The sequence below is a fragment of the Dermacentor variabilis genome, chromosome 9 (genome assembly GCF_050947875.1).
Source record: "Dermacentor variabilis isolate Ectoservices chromosome 9, ASM5094787v1, whole genome shotgun sequence".
NCBI classification, from domain to species: Eukaryota; Metazoa; Arthropoda; class Arachnida; order Ixodida; family Ixodidae; genus Dermacentor; species Dermacentor variabilis.
The window spans coordinates 98,685,031-98,711,395 of NC_134576.1; the positions used below are offsets into that span (position 1 = coordinate 98,685,031).

The 26,365-nt window shown below is 45.7% G+C and overlaps 1 protein-coding gene across 3 annotated transcripts in view; it reads left to right on the forward strand.

Moving 5' to 3' along the window:
* The first annotated feature begins 2,882 nt into the window (after window positions 1-2,882).
* Window positions 2,883-26,365, forward strand: part of LOC142557171 (ribonuclease 3-like) — a 29,188-nt gene continuing 5,705 nt past the window's right edge. The window contains exons 1-5 of one of the 3 annotated variants that reach the window (XM_075668837.1): window positions 2,883-2,992; window positions 13,351-13,474; window positions 14,775-14,816; window positions 15,559-15,595; window positions 21,925-22,204. In XM_075668837.1, coding sequence (XP_075524952.1) covers window positions 13,442-13,474; window positions 14,775-14,816; window positions 15,559-15,595; window positions 21,925-22,204 — 392 coding nt within the window. In that variant the 5' untranslated portion in view covers window positions 2,883-2,992; window positions 13,351-13,441. Of the gene's footprint in view, window positions 2,993-7,184; window positions 7,323-7,913; window positions 8,033-13,350; window positions 13,475-14,774; window positions 14,817-15,558; window positions 15,596-21,924; window positions 22,205-26,365 lie in introns of those variants that run through there. The other 2 variants (XM_075668835.1, XM_075668836.1) reach the window with 2 other exon arrangements.

A 26,365-nucleotide genomic window follows, 5' to 3' on the forward strand; every position in this document is an offset into this window, starting at 1 on the left:
TCAACATTAACATCATTAGAAGCATCAACACTAAGATAGACACAGCGGCTCAAGAACAACTTGGAAACAAAACAAAACACGCATACACATTCAAAAACACGGCAAAATAGCTCAGCTCTTGAAATGTGCTGTTAATAAGTGCCTGAATTTATTAGGTTCTATTTCAGTAACTATGGAATCGGGTAAGTCAATCCACAATGTAATGGAGCTAGGTAAAAAAGATTTATTAAATGAGTTTGTGGAGCCATGTATGCGCTGCAAACTTAAGGAGTTGAAAAGATGGCGTGAGGTGCGAAGCGGCGGGTGTAATACAGAATTTCTTAGCTGCGGGAAGGTATAGTATATAGATCGTTGGAGATGCAGGGTAGACCGGATTATAATAAACATTCTTAAACATGTTGCATACAATTCCCCAATAATAACATCTGCAAATATCTTCCGTGAACTTGGTCTACCGAACTTCCATTCATTACTTATAGAAACAGTTGTCGTTAAACATTTCTGGAATTCCGCTTTCAAACAAAAAAGTGCCGCCACAAGGGAGCTTAGAAAACATGTCCGTTATGTAGTTCCGCGTTCAGCCACAAGGTATGGCGCGGCCAGACGCTGTGCTTATGTGCCTGACATATTTAACAAATTGCCAGAAGAAATTTTTAACGCGACATCAAAAAACACACTCAAACACTTCTTAAAGAAGCTACAGTAAAATTAACCTCTTGTACATTTTTTTTTTTTGCATCGCAATATTTACCTCTTCAACTTTTGTTATATGTAGATAACCAAATGTTATCTTGTTCTTTTCAATTTTTTGCCATTCGTTTTATTGCTATTTTTTTTCTTCATGTCTCATCAAATTATGTATATTTTTTTGCCTTGTCTATCATATTCATTGGCACGGTCCTACAAGCCAACTAAGGCTTAGACCGGCCTGCTTGTGTTGTTTTGTATGTTGTGTGGCAATAAACATTATTATTATTATTATTATTATTATTATTATTATTATTATTATTATTATTATTATTATTATTATTATTATTATTATTATTATTATTATTATTATTATTATTATTATTATTATTATTATTATTACAACCAGCGTCGCCAACATCCCTAAAGCATTCAACAAGTGCAATCTTTTGACCTCCGTCTCCTATTTTACTGTTGAAGCCAAGTGAACCTTAATTTTCCAAACGCATGGGGCAGCTTCTGATGGCCTTAGAATGAAATTATCTGTTGGCGCTGCGGCGACGACGTCGTAACTTCAGGTTACACCCAGTGCAACAAACTCCGCTCCGCAGTGGCAACAACACGAAAAAGTACAAGTGAGCTTTAGGAACATAATGCTACAATTGCGTCTCGTTTCTTACTCAGAACGTGGAGACTTGGCGCTACGTTTAATGAAGATCGAGCGCCCTTATCTTTGTGCAATGAAATAAAACGGAGAAGAAAAGGACATCGCCACGGCTTCGAGCGTTGCGGTCGAGTGAACAAAATGTGGTCGGCGGTCGGGCGTTTGCATATTTACAGGGACTTGGACGGTCGCATAGCAACGCTTCCTACAAGAACGTCGCATTGCTTCTTCGAAGACAGAAGGCAATACGAAGGGACATGATAACGCGGGAAGAGACTTCGCACGTTATTTGGACGAGGGCTCGGCTTCCATGCGTTCATTTCGTCGCGGAATCAGTGGCGACGCAATTTCACTCGCAGCCAAGGTGTCGAGCCCAGGTCCTCATAGCGGAGTTCAGCATAAACCTAAAGTACATTGGAAGCGTCATCTGCGTTCCTAAACCCCTGAGTACGGTTAACGGCGCCCGAGAGTCACTCAACGTTATCGTCAATCGAGGAGATTAAGTTTGAGGGGGAGGTGCCGTAGACGGCACCAACGAAAACCTCTCACTCGCCGGCAGGCAAGGCGCCGCCGTCACTGACGACGCTTTTAAAGTTTAAAGCCGATCCGCCGACCCGCCGTTGTTAGCTCGCCCACTCTCCCACTTCCTTCCAACTCTCCTCCGAACACTGCTCGGGGTCTGCTAAATCGGAACCTCATAAACCACGAGCGCATTGCGCCCCGTCTCCCAGTCATTTCCACGACGTAACTTCATTCGCACCAGCGCCTGCCTGAGCGCCCCCTATGTTCCACGTCCTCACCCTGAGGTGTGCTCCCAAAGCCATCAGCGACCGGGGGGTCTCGGTTGACAACGTTTCCCGGAGCGTATGGGCTCCAAGCCGAGATCTAGCAGCATTTGCGAATGTAGCACTTCGGCGCGCCGTAGACAATGGAAACTTGGCTGGGAAAGAAAAAAAGAAAAAGCGTTTAAAGCTGGTTTCTCGCATAGCCCCAGCCACCGCTGGCACCAAGCCACCAGCCCTGCTTTTCCTTCCTCTTCCCTCTCTCTCTCTCTCTCTCTTTCTCTCTGCCTCTCGCGTCCTCTCGTTCGGTCACCATCGCCACGAGTTTACGCGCGACGTCTGTGAGCGCGCTCGCGCTGACGACCGTCTATTGTCGTGGCGGCGACGACCGGGCCCGCTTAAACGGAATCGCACCGGTCGTCGAACAATGGCGGGTTGCATATAGGGGAGGGACTCCGCCGAACGGGGCTCGACAAACGGCTTAGGCAAACACCGTGCAGCGGTTCTCCAGCGCGGGTCTCCCCCCCCCCCCCCCCACCACTTCCCCTTTGGCAGTCGTTATGCGCGCAATCCGCTTCATCCTTCCTTACTTCACCTCTGTCACTCGTACACTCTTCTTACTCTATTTTGTTGTTTCACTTCTTTTTGACTGTGCCGTTTTCCGTTAGCGCGGCGTTTGTGTCGCCGTTGATTGCAGTGCGCCCGCGCCGCGTGGGCACGCGGCAATACCGGAAACGTGGAGGACCGCCTCTCGCGTTTCGTCACCGCCGACGCCTGCCTTTCGCGGCAAAGAACTTCGGCCTAAAGGCCTGGAGAGTGAGGAAGGTGCTCGAATGTGCGCGAGTTTTCAATTCTACCTGCAAGTACTTGAGCTTCTTTTCTTTGTTTCTTTTCTTCCTTTCTTTCTTTCGTTTCTTTTTTTTTTTTTTTTGTGGGACAATCTCCAGGCACGCGCACGATGAAAATCGGTTTACATTCAAACCAGCTAAAGCGAAGTTTTGCCGCGCAAGAAGTACTTAGGTTTCTTCGCTTTGTTTCTTTTCTTTTTCCTCGCGACTCTGGGTTTATAGTGCGAGCGAAAGCTGAGCTTCGCCCCCTCACCCCCTCCTCCCCCACTAAAAGAGAAACGAACGCAGTTGCAGCGTTACGCACGCTCTTTAGCAGCGGGGTTAAGAATGGCGCAAAATGCGGCGTTCTCTTCCGTCGTAGCCTGCTGGCGTTTTAAACAAGATTAGTCCGTCAAAAACGAAAAAAAAAAAGTAAAGCTAGAAAATGCGCCACTCCCGTTCAGAACGTTCGTTGTCACGGACAAGTTCTTTGTTGCTTGAATGGCGAAATGTGGCTGGGGGAGACAAGGGATGTTTGCAAGCCCGAGCCGATAGCCTTACGGTTCCCTGAAAGCACAAAAACTCAAGATTCAAAGCTTCCCGCAGAGGACATACCACGCACACAAAAGCGCACTGCGTGCACAACGCATGCTCGAATGCGTTCATGTTGTACGTATGCACTCCTCACCATGACGCCGGTCACACAGACACTTTAACGTATAACACACAACATATAATTGTTCTGGGGCTGTTGGACACAACTAAGAATTCGTTTAGAAGTTTTTACTGGAATATAGTATCATTGGCGACATTAACTTGACCGCAGCTAGTCGTAATCTGTATGCGTGCTATCCAAGTAGTAGTTTCACCGAGAATGGTGTTATGAACACTCCCTACATTCTCACTAAACTAGATAGTTGACAAATGGTGCCTGGCTTGCAGACCAAAAAAACACCAGCATGATGCCGTGCAGTGCATGGTTCTCGTATATGAAAGCTGTGGGAAATGGGAACCAAGAGTGTTCACCGATTAAACAACACTTAAAGCTCATCAATCAAGCCACGTCAGGTACCCTATACACTTACTGACCTTCGACCAGCGTACCCAAAAAATGATGTGAACTGTGGTGCCATGTAATGTTGGGCGACTCGAATGGATGGCCCACTGCAACGACACGATGACGTGACGCGCACGCTTAACCGCAACCACATGAAGCGCATTACAGGCGCATTTTCGGCGTCCCAGCGTCCGGCGTTGCCGGAGCCTGAATTTCACTGTTAGCGATTGCTGCGCCATAATCTTGCCCGAAATGTGCGCAGTAAAGCAGGTTGCGCCGCCGTTTGTATGTTCACAATTTCCCAAGCACTGTGGGCGGCTGTGGCCAATGGGGCCCTGGACATAAAGGCCTCACCCACCTGCTTCCGCAACGCTCTCCATATAGAATAAACGTTTTTTTTTTCCTCAATTCAATTCAATATCATTTCGGCTAGTTCGTAAGGCATATTAGCAATTGTCATTACTGAAGGGAGGTTAGTTGTTTCTACAAGACAACTATGACGATTAGTACACGACTGAGTGTTACAGAAGATGCAAAGCTGCGAATGAGACCTCCGAATATAAATCGGGAAAAAATAGTACATACAGGAAGGAGTCAGAGGTGATTTGGTAATATGAAATATAAATGTGGCAAACATAGTTAAATAAAATTTAAGCGAGTTGCACGACAGGTAATTAAACCACAGAAAAAAAAATACAGTTTTGAAACGCGCAATACAGTTACAACCGTAGAAAATGCCAACATAGAACACAAATACACCTACTCCGAATAACGGTCAGCCGATTAGAAACCGAAAACAAGACACTTAAAACGCACGAAGTGAAGCACTTGCGCTGTGTTCTTCACTTGTTTGCTTAAATGTGTTTTTTTTACGTTTGGTCTAATGACAGTAATCAACGTTTACATTTGCGTCACGCGGGGAGCGGGCCCGCGTCATTCGCGCGCCAGGTCGACAGCACAGCAGAGGCCAGGAAACACGCGCGGAATGTGCAGTCACTGACTTGTCGCGGCTAAAACAAAGTAATAATGAACGCTCCAATCATCGCCCTCCCAACAGCAACGCTAGTCTCGCAACGCCACACGAGAAGAAAAAAAGAAACAGAAACGAGTACGCAACGCAGACGCAAGACACGAAGAAAAACAGACACTCGCACGTGAGTCACAGCCTGACGCTGTCTTTGTCTGTCGCCCAGCCCTGGGAGAAGTGCTTGCATAGCCCGCACCGTCGTCTTGTTTTGCGTCCTTTACCGCCACCTTTCTCTAACCGCAATCAACAACATCGCTCGTCGCCACGCGTAAACAGCAATTATTCAAATTGCGGCCGCTGGCGCGCGGGGAGAAGAGAAGGCGTTTCTCACGAACGTCTATTGCAAAGGTTGGACCCGTGTGCTAAGCAAAAAAAATAAAAAATAAAAAAATAAAGGCAACAACAAATTATGAGCTTTAGTGTCCCAAAGCAGCGCAGTGGGATGGAGGAAACTCCTCATAGCCGAGCGATTCGGATTAATTTTGACTACCCGGTGTACTTTAACATGTACCCGTAGCAGAATATATATTCTACATAAGAAAACTTTCTGGTGGGCTAGTTGGTTAAGCATGCTAATTGCTGTCATTGTCATTAGAGCGCATAAACTAAGGTACACATAAACATGCACGCAGGCATAGTGAGGCGAGAGAGGAGAGTTTAATCGAGAGCACGCAGGAAGGAAAGGGCAAAAGGGGAGGGGTATGAGGAGTGATGATGTGAAAACATAGTACGGGACGCTGCGTTATACACGTTCGTGTGCGTAGGGCCCGTTCAGTCTTGAATCTAGGCATGTATACGCAAAAGGCTTTTGGAATACGCAACTCGAAGGTCCTTGTGCACATCTGCTTGCCTGATCGTGTTGTCTGATTGTGGTGCGTATATATATATGTATATATATATATATATATATATATATATATATTGGTTGGTGGGAAAAAAATCCTGTTTGCGACTACCCTCGCCAGCACTTTCTTCTGCCTTTATTCTACGATCTCAAACCAGACTGACGAGGTGGTCTCGCTCCGCCCACAGCTAAAACTGTATAAGTAGACGCAACGTGTAATCTCTTATAAACACGCTCGATCCTTGCGGCTTTGATAAATATATATATTATCAGACAATAAAGAAGTAATATATATTAATCAATAATCATAGATAGGCGAGCAGACTTCTCTGCAGGCTGGTATTATGGATTTTGGGTGTGTATTAAAGCAGATGAGTAATTAATATTTGTGGCCAGTTATGGTCAGCATGTCTTAACGCTCTTTTGTGCTAAAGTGGTATTACTACTTCGATTGGGGCGAAATGCAGAAACTCTCGTGTATACTTACATTTAGGTGCACAGTGCAGATCCCCAGGTGGTAAACATTAATCCAGAGTCACTACGGCGTGCCTCATAACTATATAGATCATGTTTTCTGCACGCGAAACCCCAGGATTTCAATTAGAGCACGCATACGTCAGCTAAATCGAGTCGTCCAACATACTATTGGCGAATGCGACCAGCCACTAGCAAACAACAATGGGGAAAAACGAAAGCTTTTGTCAATTCGGCCCCAGATGTTCTTTGCTAGTTCATCCGATGGCTCGGAGTGTGCCGTCAATACGCCTCGTCAGAGGTTTTGCCTAGTTGCGCCGAGCACCGTCCTCCGATTGATTGATTGTTTGATTGATTCGTATAGGAACACTGGGGCTGCACGAGATATGGCCTTGCGGAGAACTGCGGGATGATTTCCACCACCCCGGAGAGGGAGGGGGGGGGGGGGGGGCTTCACACGACGGACCGAATTCCGCGGATGACAGTGACGGGACTGGATCAGGGGAAGACGATAGAGCGGGGACAGGGAAAGACGATAGAGTGAAGGAGAGCCATCTGCATATACGAGACGAGCGAACGAAGCAGTCGCCAACCCCTTCACAAGCTTACGCTATACTACAGACAGACGAACACGCACGTCGCATATACTTCAGGAACAGACGACACGCGCAACACAGAGGAGGCTTGGCGGCGTCTTCGCTGGCCTTCCATGCCTCTGACACCACCGGGTCCCGAAGGAGGAGAGGGTTACAGGCGAGAATCTCTCTGGCCACTTAATCTTATCCCGCTGCGGCCGCCCAGTCACTTGGGCGAGGGGAGGGCGGCGAGGAAGGGTGCGGCGCGGGCACGCCAACCCCAGCCATCCAGCCGCCTCAGTTTCTGGCCGGCGCTCCAGACGTTCAGTGGGTTGTGCCTGCTTGTGGTGGAGTCGACGGTGGCTTGCAGTCGGCTGCGCGAAGGGTGAGTGGCGTTTGCTAGCGCGGCGTCTTCTGAGCGCTCCTTGTTCCGTCTTTTTTTTTTTTTCGTATCCTTTTTTGCGTTGTTTGCTCGCGTGAGTGCTCGTACCCGTTATGTGGCCCACTTCTGCCCTATACAAGGTTAGCTCGGCGCGTGTTCCTTTTTTTTTTTTGTACGCTTTGTAGCTGCTTGTTAGCACGCGCGCGTGCGCGTCTCGGGCAGTTTCACGGTCAGCTTGCGCGCGGCCGCGCGATGCGCATACCCGAAAGAAAAGGGGGCCGGGGAGCGTCCGCGTACTCGCCAGTGCGCATGCGCATTGCTCATTATGTTCTTTTCCTTCATTTTTTTTGGGTTGCGTTGTGATCGTATTGCTCACAAAGTTTCGCGTACTGGTTACGGAAACTGTGTAACGTATTGACAGCGCTGCCATGACGGGTCTCGGAGCACGAAGCATACACTTATAGGACGGGCGCTGCAGTTCCATAAATTTCGTGTGCTGCGCCCCGTTCTGTTGGCGCAGTTTGCATGCCCAACAATTGGAAAGACGCGTTTGCTGCTTTTTGTGTGTGTGTGTGTGTGTGTGTGAAGACGCGGCTCAACGTTGGACCGAGGCTTTTCTTGGCCGTTCTGAACCTCGCGCGCGCGAAATCCTGATTCACCGTCAGTTTCTTTTGGCTCGACACGTCTTCAGTTCGACCGCAGGGCCTCTGCAGGTGAGTAACTTCTGGAAAATATATGCCTACTAGTCGGAGCGTTGCTGTTGTCGTTGTCGTAGCAGGCCAGCGCTAATCCCCAACACACTGTCTCCAGATTGAGCGCGTCGAATAGCGCTGTTTGACAAAATACAGCCACAGATTTCTGAGATAGGAACATGTGTGCGGTCGCCATCGAATCTCGAAAGCTCAGCAGCGTATCAGGAATACTGCCGATTTAGCTCGCGCGTAGTTAAGGCTTTCTTCAAGCTTCTTCCGTGGCAGACTCGGAGGTTCCTTCGACAAGTGGTGTAAGACATGCTTGATGTACAGTCCGTTTTTCAACTTGATGTGACGTAGAGCGTTGGAAATAGAAATGAATGCATCAGCCCGCGAACGTGTCGTTCGGGTTCTGGTTATGACATCAGGAAAGTTGACTAATGTTTCGATCATGCTGAAAATAGTTAAAAATCGGTAATAGACCTTATTTCAGCAACTTTTATTCCTCGTGTCTCATTTGCATAGCTTTTCATCGCGTCAATATACCAGCTGCGTAGTTTAACAGCGTCTTGTATAGCTATTTCATTGTTCTCGACAAAATCATGACGCATTATTTTACGCTGTAATAACAATGAATGAATGAATGTATGAATGAATGAATGAATGAATGAATGAATGAATGAATGAATGAATGAATGAATGCTCCACGCGTGCGTTTCTCTGTAGCGCACAGCAAATATTTCACATATTTCTTGGGATACGCCACCAGTGCCTTTATTGTTTCTGGCCCTGTTCGCACTATTCATTCGACGTATATTTTGTGACGCTGTACGCTGGATGCGCGGATTATTAAGCGGCACCGCGAATGAGATGTGTTTACTGTTGTCGTAATGCCACTATATCGGCATTATACCAACAGTAAAGGAATGATTGACGAAAACGCGTTAATGAAATGAAAAACAAGCAGATGCCACTAGACATTACGTAAAGCCGTGTATGCACAGGATATGCTACATCTTAAAGAACGCACGTGCTAGTTTATGTTCAAATTTTCAGGCGTTAAAACTACACACAGGCGAAGGGTAGACCACGCGACCCGAGCTCTGAATGTCATATCATGTGGCCGTCCTTTCGTCTTTCTCTCGTGTTCGCATTGGAAAGTTGAGCGTGAACAACTACCGACCCGCTCACTTTAACTAAATATTTACCCTACTTCTACGCCTAGTCGCTGGTACATATGCCGTATATCTGGCTTTGTCCACCCCCTAGCAAGATGGCGCCGTTGAGTCCTTGTTTTGAGGTGAAGCTTTCTTTGCCGACTAGCCCGTGTTTCGTGGGGCTGCCTGGCTGCTGCTGGGTCGGTTACTATCTTGGCGAATCTATTTGTGGACATGTTTGCGAAGATTATATGAAACTATGAACGAAGTGGGCTTATAAGACCCTTGATAGCGCAGATGTAGATAATAAATGTAGCTAGATAATAATAATATGAATTATTATGCTAACTTCCCCCATAAAGCTTGAACATACAATGTCGGCTCACATTCCTCCGTAAAGTAATCCGATCTGTTAATGGAATGGTCAATTATATTAATGCTGTTCTTGGATTTACTTTCTCTTCTTTGAGTTGGCCACTAAGTATTCGCGTATGCCCGTTCTTGACAAATCCTCTGAAATGGGCATGTCCTACTACTATTCCTACATAACACCTGAAAGTTTATATCGGCTCAGAGATATCCCTACAGCACACCGATTTTTTCATCGAACGGTGAATTATATTTGACCGAATCCTTGGATTTACTTTCTTTTTTAATTTAGCCCCTCGGTATGTGCCACTAGGGATGCGTACGTTCTTTGCCAATCCTACAGAATGGGCGTGTCCCACTGTGATGCCACTACAGCCATTGGATGACGACGCTGGAGCGACAACGATGGTACGACGATGACGTCGTGACGACAACGTGACGTCGATGCTGGATTGATGCGATGGTATGACGACATGACGAAGAAAGGTGTGACGACTGAGTGTAGATGACGGCACAACGCCAATGGAATGACGAAGGTGGAATGGCGACGATGCTATGACTTGTCAATGACGAGAGCTATGACATGACGACGAAGGTGTGGCGACGGAGTGCAGATGACGGCATAGCGACAATGGAATGACGAAGGTGGAATGGCGGCGATGCTATGACTTGACAATTACGACAGCTTTGACGACAGGATGACGGCCAAAATATCGACGATGTAACGAACACCTTGGTATTAGTTGGATCCTGAAGCAACGAAGCATTGAGGCATGCTGCCTCAATTCGCAATATACCTGATGTTTGCACTGTGTACGGTACCGGCCAATTGCCCAAGATTGCAGCCAGGAGCCAGCAGAGACGGCAGTTGTACGCCGACGACGGCTCGATGACGATATTAGTCTCAGTATGACCAACGAATTCGGCAAGCGCCACCTCGATTGGCCCTATATCCAGTTTTTGTTTACACTATGCCCGACACCGCACAATCATCCAAGGGTGTAGCCAGAAGCCCACACAGATGGCAATGGTACTATGACACAGGGTGATGACGACATCACTTTCAGTATGACCCACGAATTGGGCAAGAGCTAGTCGACAAGACTGCAAGAAGCAGCAGCAGCAGCTGCGGAAAAGTCTAGGAAGAGGCGAGCACAGCTACGCTTTTTTATTTAGCACCAAGGGCTGAAGCCTAAATCAGCCTGTTTTAAATGGATAAATAGCCTGACTTTATTGCTACTCATCATAAACTAGGGTAGAAACACACAAATGTCCGAACGAACATAATAATCAGAACTAAGTGATAATGAACGGGTGTTGAAGTGTTAGAATATGCGTAAGAGTACAATAATACCGTACAATAACATAACTGCATCTACGCCTATGTTAAATACTTCTTGCGAATTTCATGGTTTTTACTGGTAAAAAGGTCAAAGTGAGCCATTTTATACACGTTCAAGAGCGACGAAATTATGTATTGTAAACGCCGACTACCTCTGTTTAAACGACGAGTGGTTACTTCATAAGATTCACCACATCTAGTTAAATTATTATTTTCCCATTTTTCATAATTGGGCCAGCTCACACTCTTTAGTAGCATACATCTGGAGTTCCTAGCCTAAATTTAACTCGGACGATAATTGTATAAATTATGAACGGTAATAATTCCCCTTTCACTAAAGCAATTAGAAATTGGTGCTCTGCTAGGTACGTTATATATAGCACGAATAAATTTATTTTGTAGGATTATTACATTTATTGTATTTTATGCCTACGGCATCACTAAGGCCTCTGCCAGCAATCACCAGTTACCCCTGTCTTGCGTCAGCCTGACTCCTTTCTATTTCTGTAGATTTCTTAATCTTATTAAACCACCAAATCATCTGCCGCTTTCGAGTTGGTCTCTTCTTTTTTTTTTTCGCACCAACTCTATTTTTGTGATAGACCTGATCACGACCGAGCGCTAAAGAATTTGATAGGAATTCAATCTACTAAGAGGCAGGCGTGCAAACACCTACACAAGTATAGAACGAACAGGACAATAAAACATTGCTGTCAGCAACACTGCAGACGAGTTACAACAAATGATTGCGGACCTTAACAGAGAGAGTGTAAGAGTGGGGTGGAAGATTAATATGCAGAAAACAAAGATAATGATGAATAACCGGGCAATGGAACAAGAGTTCAGGATCGCCAGTCAGCCTCTAGAGTCTGTGAAGGAGTACGTTTAGCTAGGTCAGTTAATCACAGGGAACCCTGATAATGAGAAGGAAATCCATAGAAGAATAAGAACTGGTTGGATCGCATAAGGCAGACATTGTCAGCTCCGGACTGGAAGCTTACCATTATCATTGAAAAGGGAGGTGCACAATCAGTACATTTTACCGGTACTGCCATATGTGGCAGAGACTTGGAGACTGACGAAGAAGCTCGAGAGCAAGTTAAGGACCACGCAAAGAGCAATGGAACGAAGAATGCTAGGTATAACGTTAAGAGGCATAAAGAGAGCGATTTGGATCAAAGAGCAAACAGGTATAGCCGATATTCTAATTGACATTAAGAGAAGGAAATGGCGCTGGGCAGGTCATGTAATGCGCAGGTTAGATAACCGTTCGACTATTAGAGTTACAGAATGGGTACCAAGAAAAGGGAAGCGCAGTAGAGGACGGCAGAAGGGGGCGATGAAATTAGGAAATTCGCGTGTGCTAGTTGGAATCGGTTGGCACAGGACAGGTGTAATTGGAGATCGCAGGGAGAGGCCTGCGTCTTGGAGTGAACATAAAATAGGCTGATGATGATGATGATTGCCAACGCACAGAGTTGTAGTCCCGCAACCGTAACGCAGGTCGCCCGCCGAATTTAGAGGCTGCGTTGCTGAGCCGGCTTTCTCGTTCGCAATCTTCCACTGAAATTCACCATAATCTTTTCTGATATGTCCTAACGCAGTGATGGTAGTCTTAATTTAGCACCAAACACAGCTAACGGCATTGCAATGGAAAACGGCAAGCACGTGCACAAACCTTTAACTGAGCTTAAAGAAAACGACACAAACCCAAATCTGCGTGCGTCTTTTATCGACAGAGCACATATGCTCGCACGAAAAAGTGAAATCAGCTGAAACTTTGCGCATGTACTTGTCGTTTCTCTGATTAGTCCCTGGTGCCGTATTTGGTGCAAATGTAGGACGGGATTCAAAACCACCTAATCGCCCAAACGTTTACGTTAGCCCAGCCGCGACTCTGTGCATAAAGGTCTAAATGCGCCCACGCGCGCGCATTCGCTCCTGATCGTCTTGTCTCCGGAGCCTCCCTTCTCTTGACATTGACAACGTCAGATAACCTCGCGTGACCTCCCCGGCTGATCTAGCCTCCAGGAAACGGGCGTTGGCGCCGTCGTCGACCAGCGCCTGTCCGGAGATGCATAGTTTCGGAATCGCCATTGACCGAAGAGGGGAGTATGTAATTTCAGAGAGTGTTAGCGGACGAGGGAGAGAGAGTTGTTGCTTGGCGGAGACAGAAGCACGTAGTTCGCTCTTGCTCACCAAGGCCAAGCAACTCGAGGAGGGCGTTTCGAAGGGAAGGAGGCGGTGTTTACAGTGACTTGTCTGACAGGAAAGTGGGAGGTGTTTCCTGTCACCGTGGAAACTCGCCCGGCCCCCCTTGCGCCGCGCGTGACAACGTGGGTTGTCGCAACAGGAAACGCTCGGTCGTCGTCGGTGCGGGGGAGAATGCCTTTCTCTCGAGCTGGCGAAGGCTTGCTTGTGATTCGCGTCCGAAAGGCCTACTAAGTTGTTCTCGCTCCAACTACACGCAGGTATACCGCGTGGCGTTGTCCACTGCTGAAGCGATCTCGTGAAGCCTGACAGTGCGGACTCGCCTTGAGCTTTCGAACCCACCACGAAGACATGGCGGCACCTTCCGGGAACCTGATCCTGGTGGTAAGAGTGTGTTTGCTTCTTTTCTCCACATCGTGCGATGCGGTTAGTGCAGCCGACGCAGTGTTCGTGGCTTGTGAAGGTTCTACTCTCCAGTGCGTGTGCTTGCGGCGCCATTACAACAGCAGTGTGGGTATCTAGGCTGACACATCTCGGAATAACGTGTCCCCGAATGATGCGGGCACGATAGCTCCGCGTTACCGACACTCTAGCCGTGTTGCAAGCCGGATGCGGTTAGTATTATGTGCATTAATTGTCCGTGCTACTTTAAATCTTACCTTGCATTTTCTGAATAATTCAGTTCCTTAAGTTCCTCCTTATGAAGCTACATATGTTTACCATATGATAATACACATATGCTTACTACAGGTACCCCTCGTACGACCTTATGGTTCAGGGGTCCCACCTTTATATGCCTGTTTGTACTATATTTCTTGGTACAATAAAAATTGAATGAATAATTCATTGATTACTCGATTGATTGATTGATTGATTGATTGATTGATTGATTGATTGATTGAAAAAAACGTAAAATAAAAAATTAGTGAAGGCTGAAAGATTTTTATATAAGCCTATAACTATAGATTAGGGATATTCGGCCATCCTTCAGTAACCATGGTGAAGTACAACGCACATACATTTATGTCGATTACACAAGCGATCGCTGCACTGAGACTTCATTCTGTTATGTTCCATTTGGTTATAGAGGCAGATTGCTATAGGCACACATTTCACATAGTTTACTCTCGGCGATTGCCTACCTTTCACGCAAGAAGCCGGCTCGGGGGACTCCGTCGCGGCAACCGTGCGCAGTGCAGTACAACGTACATACATTTATGTCAGTTGCACAACGCTAATTATTTAACACCCAAAATGTTTTGCACAAGCAGAGACTCAAAATAATTAATCATGGTAGTGCGATGATGAGTATTCTTTTATCAATTTTCGAGGGTTTCATTCGTTTACTCACTTATACATTGTAGTTGAAGTCGTGATTGTGTCTGCTCATTTGCTGACTTTGGAAAACACAGTGCCACACTTTATCTGTTGATTACTCGGCTCACTTATTTTCGTTTTGATAAGAATGTCCTGCCTCTGCCTCTGTTGCTTCTGCTTGCCGTTTTATCAAGCGACACGGTAGTCTTATAAAAGAATATATTGTTCTTTCTGCAGCATAGCAGTCCTCATTACGGTGAAATAAGAATGTCAGTGCACATAACGTTGTCATTACTGCCGGCTCATATCGCATGTATATTGAAGAACTACTTTAAGAGCATAAGTAATCATCGTCATTTCTGTGCAGGTGCTCTTCTCTGTCACTTGTGGCCTTGCTGCCGGACAGCAGGTGAGATATGCCTTCGGCATGTTTAAAATCTAGCCAAGAAATACTAATCTACAATTGCATATATTAATGGTTCAGCATTTTTCTGTGATTTCGTGGTTATGTGGCTCTTGTATCTGTGATCGCTGGCGTTGTGTTTGCAGTGCCGCCATCATGTCCGACCTACGTGCACTTGCGCAGGAACTTCCTAGTTTTATTTTGAGCGTTATGGACTGACGTCATTGTCTTGAAACTACGTTGTTGTACGGCTTAATGTACTCTTTCCTGATGTGCAAAATCTGCAGCGTAGCGATTAAAAGAAACACACACACAGATGAGGAAATCAGCGTAAAGATCCCAGATATATTCACTTATAGAGTTGTTCTAATATTTCAATTGAAATGCGACTAATAACGCGTTGATGAGTGCCTAACTAGCTGAGCTGTTAACAACTGCAGTTACCGTTCTAGTAACCAGTTGAACACGGTGAACGACGAAATTAGTTTGAGTGATTCCATCCTCCATTTGCACTCAAGGTAACGAGATTCAAAATTACAGCAAATGTTAACTTATTAAGTTTTGTACTTTTTTGATGCACACATTTAAACGCGCAATTTCCAGCTTGCAAAAGCTGAAGCTGTCATAGACAAAGGAGCAACAACAAAAAATAGAATTTCGCTTAGATGTAGATTGAATGCCTGCCATCTTTTGGTGCTACATGCTTGAGAAAGTACCGACACCGCATTTACTTTCATTCAACGTTCAGGGTGGCCGGAATGCAGCTGCACCGTTCGCCATCAATGGTGAGTCACCTTTCTGACCGGGTTCAGAATCTTCCTCTAATTTGCGTCTCGCTGGTTCGTTCGACGGTGGATTTTCGCTTAAAACTGAAATGATGTGCGATCACACGAGATTGGTATTACTAAACAGTATTCTTATTTGTAAATCGGCTGTCTTGTCTAAATGTTCCCGATGAACAGCCGATTCGTTCAAGTATATAAATAAAGTAAATAAGAAAAAAAGAAACGTGCCAAAGTCTGTCACTCGCACATTCCTCGTTGTAAAAAAGGCTCGTCAACTTCAAAACATGTGGTGGCGTTAATTTACTGGTCTTAGCCTCAACTAGTATTTCAGAAAGCAGTAGCTAGACGGCTGAAGATGTGTTGCAAACAGTAATCTATAACAGGGAATTACAGATATGAAATTCCACTTCCTCAGTACGGATACATGAACGCTGCTAAGGAAAGCAGCCGTTGCTATCGCGAAGACCACTTGTTGCCTCCAAACGTTGCCTCCAAGAATATTCCGTTTTGTTTAATGAAAATAAAAAAATGAGAAGAAGGAGATGTAGTCACCTTATAATAGTGGCGGCTACACCTTTTCTCATAGCGGAAGCAAGAATATAAAAAATATGTAAGAAAATGAAATGAAATCATGTCAACAACGGTATTCCTTGTTTGGTCACTGTTAATCACTTCGAGCCGCCATCTTCCTGTGAACATCCTGTGATGTTCGGATACCTAGTTATGTAACTTTTAATGGGGCTGTATTTATTTGATTTGATAATTCATTTGGTTTTATATAGAGCTACTTGACTCAGCGCTGCTGGCTCGTTTTACTGAAGACGATTGAAACGGAACCCGCTACTTGCGATTTCTTTTTTCTCTCAAAACAAAATTTTTACTGATTCTTTCAGCCCTGTTGCGGCACAAATATTTTTATTGGTTCAAATTGGTAATTCTCGGCAGCATCATGGCTGATTATTATTCCAGTGAAAGCGCAAGAAGCTGGAATAGGGATTACTGAAACCCAGCAGTGTTTGACTTTGGTCAAGTTGGCGCCGATTTCGTGGAGTCTGAAGTGCGACACAGCGCGCTAAGACGAAGACAGTCAGGAAGGGGACATGTGCAGACGCTAAACAACCGTGGCTTTGCGCCTCGAGCGGATGGTAGCGCGGCAATTCTGCGTGCATTTGCGGTCTTCTTTCACGCTCGGAAAAACACTTTTATGCAGCACGTATTGAGCAACAGAAAGCTGTATCGGGGGTTTTTCATGTCGCTCTACAATATTCTCATTGGCACTTTTCATCTAACTATAATATTTGAGACTGTGGTTAATTAGTTAAGAGTAATTGTCTAATTAGGCGTAATTAAAAATAGTTCGAGTATCTCCAAGCGACGGCAAACAACATTACAACGGCAAACAACAACGGCAAACAACATTCTGTCCAGCAACATGACATTTGCATACTTTCTAACTCTGGCGAAAGTTAGTTGGGACGCCCTGTATATGGCTCTTAAATATACCGCTAATATGTGAGTAGGACTTTTCCAACACACTTGCAAGCAGTGTAACAAATTCATGTGAGATGTGAATTTGTCCTCTTTCAGCGCTCGAACGGATGCAGTTTAGAGAACTGCGATATCTGTTCTTAGTGCCAAGCTACGAATTTGTAAACTTCTTGCTTCCGTTCTTCCCAAACTTATCAATTTTTGAAAGCTCCTTTAAAGAATTCGGACCCTAAATCGAAATTCCGCTTCCAGAAACCGCTAGCATTTAACATTTTCTCTCAAATCAGCCCTTTGGTTACCTCAGAAACGCATTTCTGCGTTTTACATGCATTTTAATAGGTGGCATCGGGTCGGGCCCGAACTATAGCTTCCTCTTAACAAGATCCCGGGCAAGCCCTTTGGAAGCACTTAAACCACGAGCCAAACCGGATCTTGACTTTTTTTTTTCTTTTCAGGGATCGCTATTTTCCCCTTTGTATTTCTGAAGAGATTTCTCCACTGAGTTGAGGCCACATATTTATGCGCAATTGTGGTCCATATGGTGTTATTGATGATGTATTTGATTCTCCACAAGAAAAGTAGGAACATATCTATGAAAAGAAAGGGTCAGACAAGGAGACACAATCTCTTCAATGCTGTTCACTGCGTGCTCGGAAGAAGTATTCAAGCTATCAAACTGCAGAAGGCTTAGGAGTGAGAATCAACGGTTAATATCTCGGCAACCTTCGGTTCGCAGATGACATTGTCCTGTTCAGCAACACTGGGGACGAGTTACAACAAATGAGTGAGGACCTTAACAGGGAGAGTATAAGAGTGAGGTTGAAGATTAATATTAAGAAGACAATGATAATGATCGATAGCCCGGCAAGGGAACAAGAGTTCAGAATCGCTAGTCAGCCTCTACAGTCTGCGAAGGAGTACGTTTACCTAGGCCAATTACTCACAAGTAACCCTGATCATGAGAAAGAAATTCACGGAAGAATAAAAATGAGTTGGAGCGCATTCGGCAGACACTGTCAGATCCTGACATGAAAGGCTACCATTATCATTGAAAAGGAAGGTGTACAGTCCGTGCATTCTACCGGTGCTAGCATATGGGGCAGAAACTTGGAGAGTGACAAAGAAGCTCGAAAACAAGTTAAGGACCGCGCAAAGAGCGATGTTACGAAGAATGTTAGACGTAACATTAAGAGACGACAAGAGAGCGGTGTGGATCAGAGAGCAAACAGTGATAGCCGATATGCTAATTGACATTAAAAGAAAGAAATGAAGCTGGGCAGGTCATGTAATGCGTAGGTTGGATAACCGGTGGACCATTAGGGTTGCAGAATGGATGCCAAGAGAAGGAAAGGACGGCAGAAGACTAGGCGGATTGATAAAATTAAGAAATTCGCAGGCGCTAGTTGGAATCGACAGGGGTAATTGGAGGTCGCAGGGAGAGGCCTTGTTCCTGCAGTCAACATTAAATAGGCTGAAGATTATTATTATTATTATTATTATTATTATTATTATTATTATTATTATTATTATTATTATTATTATTATTATTGCATATTACTAGAAGGTTACGGATAGGCAGTGGGCTACGTGTAGGCAACACGAAAAATTTATGAACCAAGCTGTTCTCCAAAAGTTTATGGAGAGCTTATAGACTAATTAAGCTTGTATATATAATAGCAAGAAAATTCACATCGACGCTGTCAAGTCACTATGTTTATAATCAGATGTAGCGCTGAAAAAAAAAAACGCACAATCTTTTTTCTCGTCCTGTCAGTCCCGCCATCACACCATCAATTTAACCTCTTCCTGCGAAAGTCGTTTCGAATACTAGTTTTGAGGATAACGAAGAAGCTCCTGTCCAACTCTCATGCCACGTATTCAGATACATGCAAAACGCAGAAAGGGTTTTCTGATAGAGCCATTTGGCTCGGTAAATCAATAGCTCTATTCAATTTTGCGATGTCCTAGGTATCGTTGTCCCACGCACACCTTCTCTCCGGCTCACCTCGCTACCTCACGGCAAAATATACCAGTCGTTATTGAATTTTACCTACATACCTCTCTATTTTCGCGTTGCGCTGACGAGCCACAAAAGCCTTCTCTCTTGAGCCTCGGTTGCAATCTTTGCAAGGCTTTGCGTTATTCGGACATATGCTGAATCTTTTTTTATCTACCCCTCCCCCTCCAGAAGTCGACTATACCACATTGTTCTATTGGAAGCAAGGTTTCGTAAAATTAGCACTACCCATAGATTGAAGCCATAAAAGGATGTGCTCAGCTTGGGCTCTCTTGATCTCCATAAGATGTACATCTTTATCACTATGCGGCAGCCCCGAAGATGACGGAGGTGGAAATCTGCATTTCAACGAACGTCAGTTGGGAGGTGAGCTATAAAGGAGTCAATGATACGAATGGAGAGTTAACCAGGGCTGAGCGCGGTTGGTGACTCTACAATGCAGAAAGACCAAAGGGGAGGAAAATATTTAGAAAAGGAGACAAAGGCAGGGTGGGACTTGGTGTGCGTTGGTGTATTCTACGTAACGTAAGAGCTCTGTCTTATAGATGGGCGCGGAGTCTGGTTGCCTTCAGGAATCACAGTATCCAGCGCTTTTGTGCAATAATTGCGGACCTCGGCATTTGCTGACACCATTTGATGAAAAACTTGGCCATTTGCGAGCGTGACCTGCCTCTATCACAAAAAGCTACGCGAACTTTGAGAACTGTCTGCTAATGCGTAAACATTGTTTGGCTCTGCTGTGACCATTTTTGCTTCGTTTTGCTTGCTTGCTTTTCCAAACTTACGTGTGTCTAGGCATCACTTTTTCGGTGGCAAAGAATGCTTGCGCTTCAGTAACGATTGTCGCATTTTCTCGCACCGCACGTGGCCCCTTCAATGAAAATTATGCGCGCGTTCTTTGTGCACGAAAGCTCTCGCCTGCGTTCTCACTGCGCCTCGGTAAGACCCAATCAAAATGCGTCAAGCGTCTCAACGCGCTCGCTTGCCCGCGAGGTGTTCGTAACTCGAAGGATGCTCAGCAGCATTCAATTGAACATTGGGACACTCCAAGATGTCTAGTTGGCCCACTCCCGAATTTCGAGTTGGCGTACTTTACGAGGCGTACTTGACCAAATTTCAAGCACGCCTACCCCGAAATGGAAGTTGGCCCAGCTCAAATTTCAGTTGGGTCGTGCGCCCCCAGACTTCCAGTTGACCCAACCATACATTTATGTTGGCCCACCCCCACATACGAGTTGGCCCACCACAGATTTCAACTTAGCCCGCCTTCAAATTTCGGTTGGCCCCCATTCTAATTCTCAGTTGGCGCTCCCCCAAATTTAATTTGGCCCATATCCGAAGTTCAAGTGGGCCCATCCCCAAATTTCAAGTTGGCCCACCCCCAAATTTAAGTCGGCCCACTTCCAAATTTTACGTTGGCCTACACCCAAATTTCATTTGGCCCACCTCGAAATTTAAAGTTGACTCACCCACAAATTTCAGTTGGCTCATGCCTACTACAAGCTTCGCCATGCAATTTCTAAGGATCCCTATGTAGCTCTATGGGTACTCTCTTTTGTTTCATTTTTTCCTTTAAATTGGTCCTTATCGCTTAAAGGCTATCAATCATGTAGATTTACACTATCATAACGATTAAATCTCTACAAACTACGCATTTTTGTGCATATACAAGGCCTTTCACTTTTCGCGTGACAGGGCTGGGGAACTCGCCAAAGAATGCTTACGCCTTAATAGTGGACAAACATGGCCACGAATAGTGGTTTAATGTTTAGGCGCCATGTGAGGGGTTGAAATACGCTACTATTTGTCCACGTACCACAAGGCAATATTTCTGACGAGGAATCTAGGCCTGATTCTATCTGCCACTAGTTTTCCAAAGAGATTTTTCGCGACATTACTCATATACATTTCCCAATGATTTCATATTTTCGAATGCAATTTTCATATGAACGTTGTACTCGCTAATTGATGCTGCATTCAATCAGCGTTTTTGTAATGGATACTCAACTAGCCATATTGGCTATGGATCCAGACGCTGTCAATCATGTTATGAATGATGTTTACACAAGCACTTCTTGCTTTTTCTATAACATTTAGTGCAATAATCATTCTTCTTCTTTTTCCTCTCCCGAACGCCTAAGTGCATACGCTTTAATGCATCTACTTTATTTTGCCTATGAAGATCGCAAGAATATTGGGAGGAAACAGTAAGTGGCCGTGACTCGTGTTGCTCTCTCCCTTCATAAGTGGCCTAACCTAAATTACCCACACAAAGAGTTCACGAGACGATGGCGCCTTGAAGTGATCTATTTACTGATCGAATAATGGAATGTCTCTAGAGCCAAATTTTGGCAAGTAAGCTCGTCCTCGCCGGGGCGATCACTACAGCGACTGCCCTAACGAATACAAGCCCCTTTGTCGAAATTGTGGCTCTGGACACAGTCATTTTTCGATCACTGCTTGCGCTATCCAGGTCCGTTGTCCCATGTGCCGACGCCAATAAATACGCCAGTGAGTGTCGACGTGCTACCTACAACCTAACCATTCTGTACGAGCTTTCACTTACAAAACTGCATCGCCTGCCATGTGCGCCTCCGCGTTCCAAAATGCAGTTCCCGATAGAGGCCGATATTGAAAAGAAGTTCGCCTCCACCATGACGTAACAGAAATGAACGAACTTAGATGGCTGGTGCAAAGATCCAATACGCATTTGGACAGCGGTGTACTTGCCATTGCATACTTAAGTCATCGGACACTAAGCATGAAACATACCGTCGATCGGTGCAGTAGTATACTCACTCCTTTCGACCGATCTTGGACGCAGGGGGCAGCAACGGTGCACCCCAGGGATCGTCGGGTGGCGGCGGCGCAGTGGGCCTGGAGCACCTTCAGGTGGCCCCGGACCTGAAGCAGGCGCTATCACTGCGCGTGCCCCAGGAGTTCGTGCGTGACCACCTGGGAGACTACCACTTCCAAAACCCCAACATACTCCTTAAGGCGCTGCTGCACCCGACGTTCAAGACGCGTGACCGCAAGGACCGCCACGACTCCTTCGAGCCACTCGACTACATCGGATCGTTCGTCATGGACTACATCGTGTCAAGGTCAGTGCGTTACGCTGATTGGGGCGTAGACAGCGTCAATGACGAAAAAGGCGGTGTTTCTCAAAGCGTGGCCTACGGGCAGCCTGGAATCACGGAAGGGTTTCAATGAAGCCCTACGGCGACTGCTTCACATTCACCCGTTTTGTTTCGCATCGCACGTCCTCGGGCCCTGCGAAAAAAACACGGCGTAGCCTGTTCCAACGATCCACCCTGCATAAGGGTACGCGTTCCTCACGCTAATGCACATGTCTGGAAATGGCATTAATGTTCCTCTAGGCTCGTTTACTCCGACTGGCCTTTTAAGGTGACAGAATTATGATGAGGAGTGCATTCGTCATCGGGCAAGTACTTGAATATCCCGTAGTAGTCTCTAATTGTGTCTTCTGCTTACATCGATATATCGATTACTTAATCTCTGTTAGCGATAATATTGACGCCTAAGACGTTCTCGAGCACTAATATATCACTTCATCTTAATTTAACATTTGCATTTAGTGCCCTTATCCGGGCAATGTCCCCCCATACCCAAGTTACTCATCGAGTCATCGATCATAGGCTTCGAATGACGTGTAACAAAATTGTAATTCTGGGGACTCCAAACGTACTTCACCTTTTCAGTAATGTTTCAAACTCGCGTCTGTTTTCCTGCTTACACGCTTTTACATTTGCTGAAACTTAGCCAAATGCATCTTCCAGGCACTTTTGTGGACATGAAAGGGTGCATAATCGTTTAACATGCTCACTACTTTCCCAGTACTGTATTCGAGAACGGGGTGCTTCGAAGCCCACGTCAGTAGTTCACACCAGAGTTCTCAGTTTCTTGAAGCGTTGTTTTCAAAAATTAGCTTGTAGGCTGGCAAGCTACCGCAACTCGTGCCGATTGTTGGCCCTCTCATAAGGCCATGCATCCCCTTAATCAGGCAACATCAAGCCACTCGAGCCAAAAGACTCCGGTATGGCACAAATGTCTTTTTTTTTTTGTCTACAGCGCTCCTTTAACGCTCCGTGAAGCAGGTACAAGTGCCGTGATCATGGCAGCGTTAATATCTGGGATTTGCTCTTCTCTAACCAAGAAAAAGAGGTGACAGATTTGCTATAAGGAACATTGGCACGCCGTCCTAATAAATCGTCCCCACTCCTTGTAGAGTAGGATGCGGGGAATAGAAAAAGATCACTCAGAAACTCCTCTGGTAGTTGCTCAAGTGTGCGTAAGTATTGTGCTACTTGCTCAACTTTACGCAGCCCGGTGTCATTATCAAAGTTATGAATCCTAATCAGGCCAGTATGATCGACAGCGCTTTGACGACACGAACTGGTGCAGACGGTGGCGCAAGGAGCATTGATGACGCAAGCAAAGCTCTGCAGGTGGCGGTGCCAGGTGCGCTGATGAGGCTCCAATCATTATAAGCCGTTATCGCTCTTTAGCGCCTTATCCGTCCACGTCGAACGATTATGAACCGTGACCAAACGTACTCAGACGGCGGCTTCGTATGGCACCACCGCGCGGGCCGCACCTTGGAAGCCATCTGCGATGCCGACTAAGAATGCCGACTGCTGATAGCTTCGCGCGCTGTGTTCTCACCGCTTACTTAGCGCTGAAGAGACTCGCGCAGGCCCATATCTTCAAAGCGACCTGCGAAAGTGGGAGAGTGAGACGTGTGCAGAGAGCTCCGTGAGCGCTGTGCTCCATTGATTTCTCTCTCTTTCTCTCATTGGTTCGTTATGGAAGAAAAAAGTATATAGTCGGATACTACGCATATTTATTTATTTATTCATTTATTTATTTATTTATTTATTTATTTATATTTATAATAACCTGAGGGCCTTTCAAGGCATTACAGAGCAGAGTGGGTTACAGGAAATGTCACTGATAATACGCGAAGAAAGAAAAGAAAAATACAGAACAGGTCGTACAAGTTGAATTAATTTAATAGACATACAATATGCCTGGAAAAAATTAACTAATAGTAAAAATATAAGATATGCGAGTGTATGGAACCGCAGTTTAGTAAGTAATCTGCTAAGGGATCACGAAAGCAGGGAATATCCCTGGTAGAGTGTTCGCGGTAAGATGGTTGCACTCTAGTGACATCCGAGGTGGGAGTGACTGCGAAAACGTATTTGTGCTGCATATGAAAGTCTGAATGATAACTGAAGCTTTTTTTTATATGTTTGTGCAAGTAATGAAGCAAAGGTTGAGCAAGCGTACGGTAATGGCATAACATGTTTGTGCAAATTGATACAAGTGCAATGCAATGCTTGTAGGATTGCAAGGCTAAGCGCCCAAATGAAGTTTCTCATTTACGAAATCGTAACACAACGATGCAAATGTTCTGATGTAGATCTGGCGTCCGTTTTAGTGAAACAGAAATATACATTGAATTTATTAGGTACAATGCACATGCCTGTTGACATTTTGCGTTGAACCAGCACCACTTCACACAGTTGCCCGGGCACCTTGTCAGGACAGCAGGCGTTGTACCGAATGAACTTGTGCGTGGTTGGTGGTGGTGTTGTTGGCTCTGCACCATGTTGAAAAGTGGCACGTGAGTCGAGAAATACGAGACGTGGTGAGAAACTTCGAGCACATCTATCCATCTGGCGAACACGTGGTCAAACGCACCACAAGTTCACGACGTGGCCTGTGATGACCGCCTAGTGTGACAGCTGACGAGAGACACGCCGAAGACGTATTCCATGAAGGCCTATGGGTGTCCCAGATAACGTTACGCCCCCTCCCCCCCCCCGAGAAAAAAACGATAAAGAAAGACACGGTGCAAGATATGAGTTTAAGACCTGCGGATTTCGGTTATCAGTCTTCTGATGACCGGACTCCGCAGGTTTCGTAATTGTCTTGCACTGTGTTTTCTAAATCCTTTTTTTTCTTTGAGCAGCTTGGCTAACGTTAGCTGGGACACGCGGTATAAGCACCGGTTTTGCGGTTTTCCTAGGCCGACATTAAAGTCTTCGGTGACGACCAACAGTGTATTCTTGTAGTGGCTGTTGGAGCCAGGGATCACTGCCCCGGACGGGCAGGGCACGAAGTGCAATTCCAGGAAGTCTTTTAGCTAGCTTTTGCTTTGCCGACATACTTTTGTAAAAGGTGGCCAACGCGACGGCGCCCACGCCCCTTCCCAACGCACGCGTCAACCACACCATCGGCGAACTCGGCGAAGTGGTTCTGCACTGCTATAGCACGAGATCGTGGGATCAAATCGCGGCCGCGGCGGCCGCATTTCTATGGAGAGTAAATGAAAAAAACGCCCGTGCTCCGTGCGTTGGGGCCCCTTCAAAGATTATCTTGTGCTCAAAACTAATCCGCAGTCCTCACTACGGCGTGCCTCATAGTCAGATCGTGGTTTTTGCACATAACACACCATAATTAGGGAAAATAGAATTGAATACTGTAACACAACTAATTAGAACTGCCGCAGTGTTGCCTTTCCCACGCCTAAAGGGACCCCAAATGGGAATAATTAATTAGTTTGAACTGATATTGTAATGTTTCAAAACCCTTTTTATTGTTGTTTCGCGGCCAAACCTTGACTACTACATTAGAACGTGAAGGTCAAAGTATAATCTTTTTTAACTTCGCGCCGAATCCCCAGTGCCTGCACGTCAGTGCGATGGCACGGCTTTCGAAGTATTTTGTCCTATTCAGGCCAGCTGCGGCTTAGTAAAAACCCTCCCTGAAGCTTGTTGCGTTCAGGCTTTCGCGCGCTTAGAAGACAATGTAGACTATTATCCTCATCGGCAGCAGCAGCAGCGACAGCAGCAGCAGCCGCCTCCTATTTTTATGTCCACTGCAGAACGAAGGCCTCTCCGACCGATCTCCAATGACCCGTATCTTGTGTCAGCTGATTCCAACTTGCGCCTCGAAATTTTCTAGTTTCGTCACTCCACCTAATTTTCTGCCGTCCTCGACTGTGTTTTCCTTCCCTTAACAGCCATTTTGTAACTCTAATGGTCCACCGGTTATTCATTCTACGCATTACATTGCCTGCCCAGCGCCATTTCTTTCTCGTGATGTCATTCAGGACATCGGCTATCCGCGTTTGCTCTCTGTTCCACACCGTTTTCTTCCTTTATCCTAACGTTACGCCTAACATTTTTCGTTCCATCGCTCTTTGGGCTGTCCTTAACTTGTTCTCTAGTTTCTTT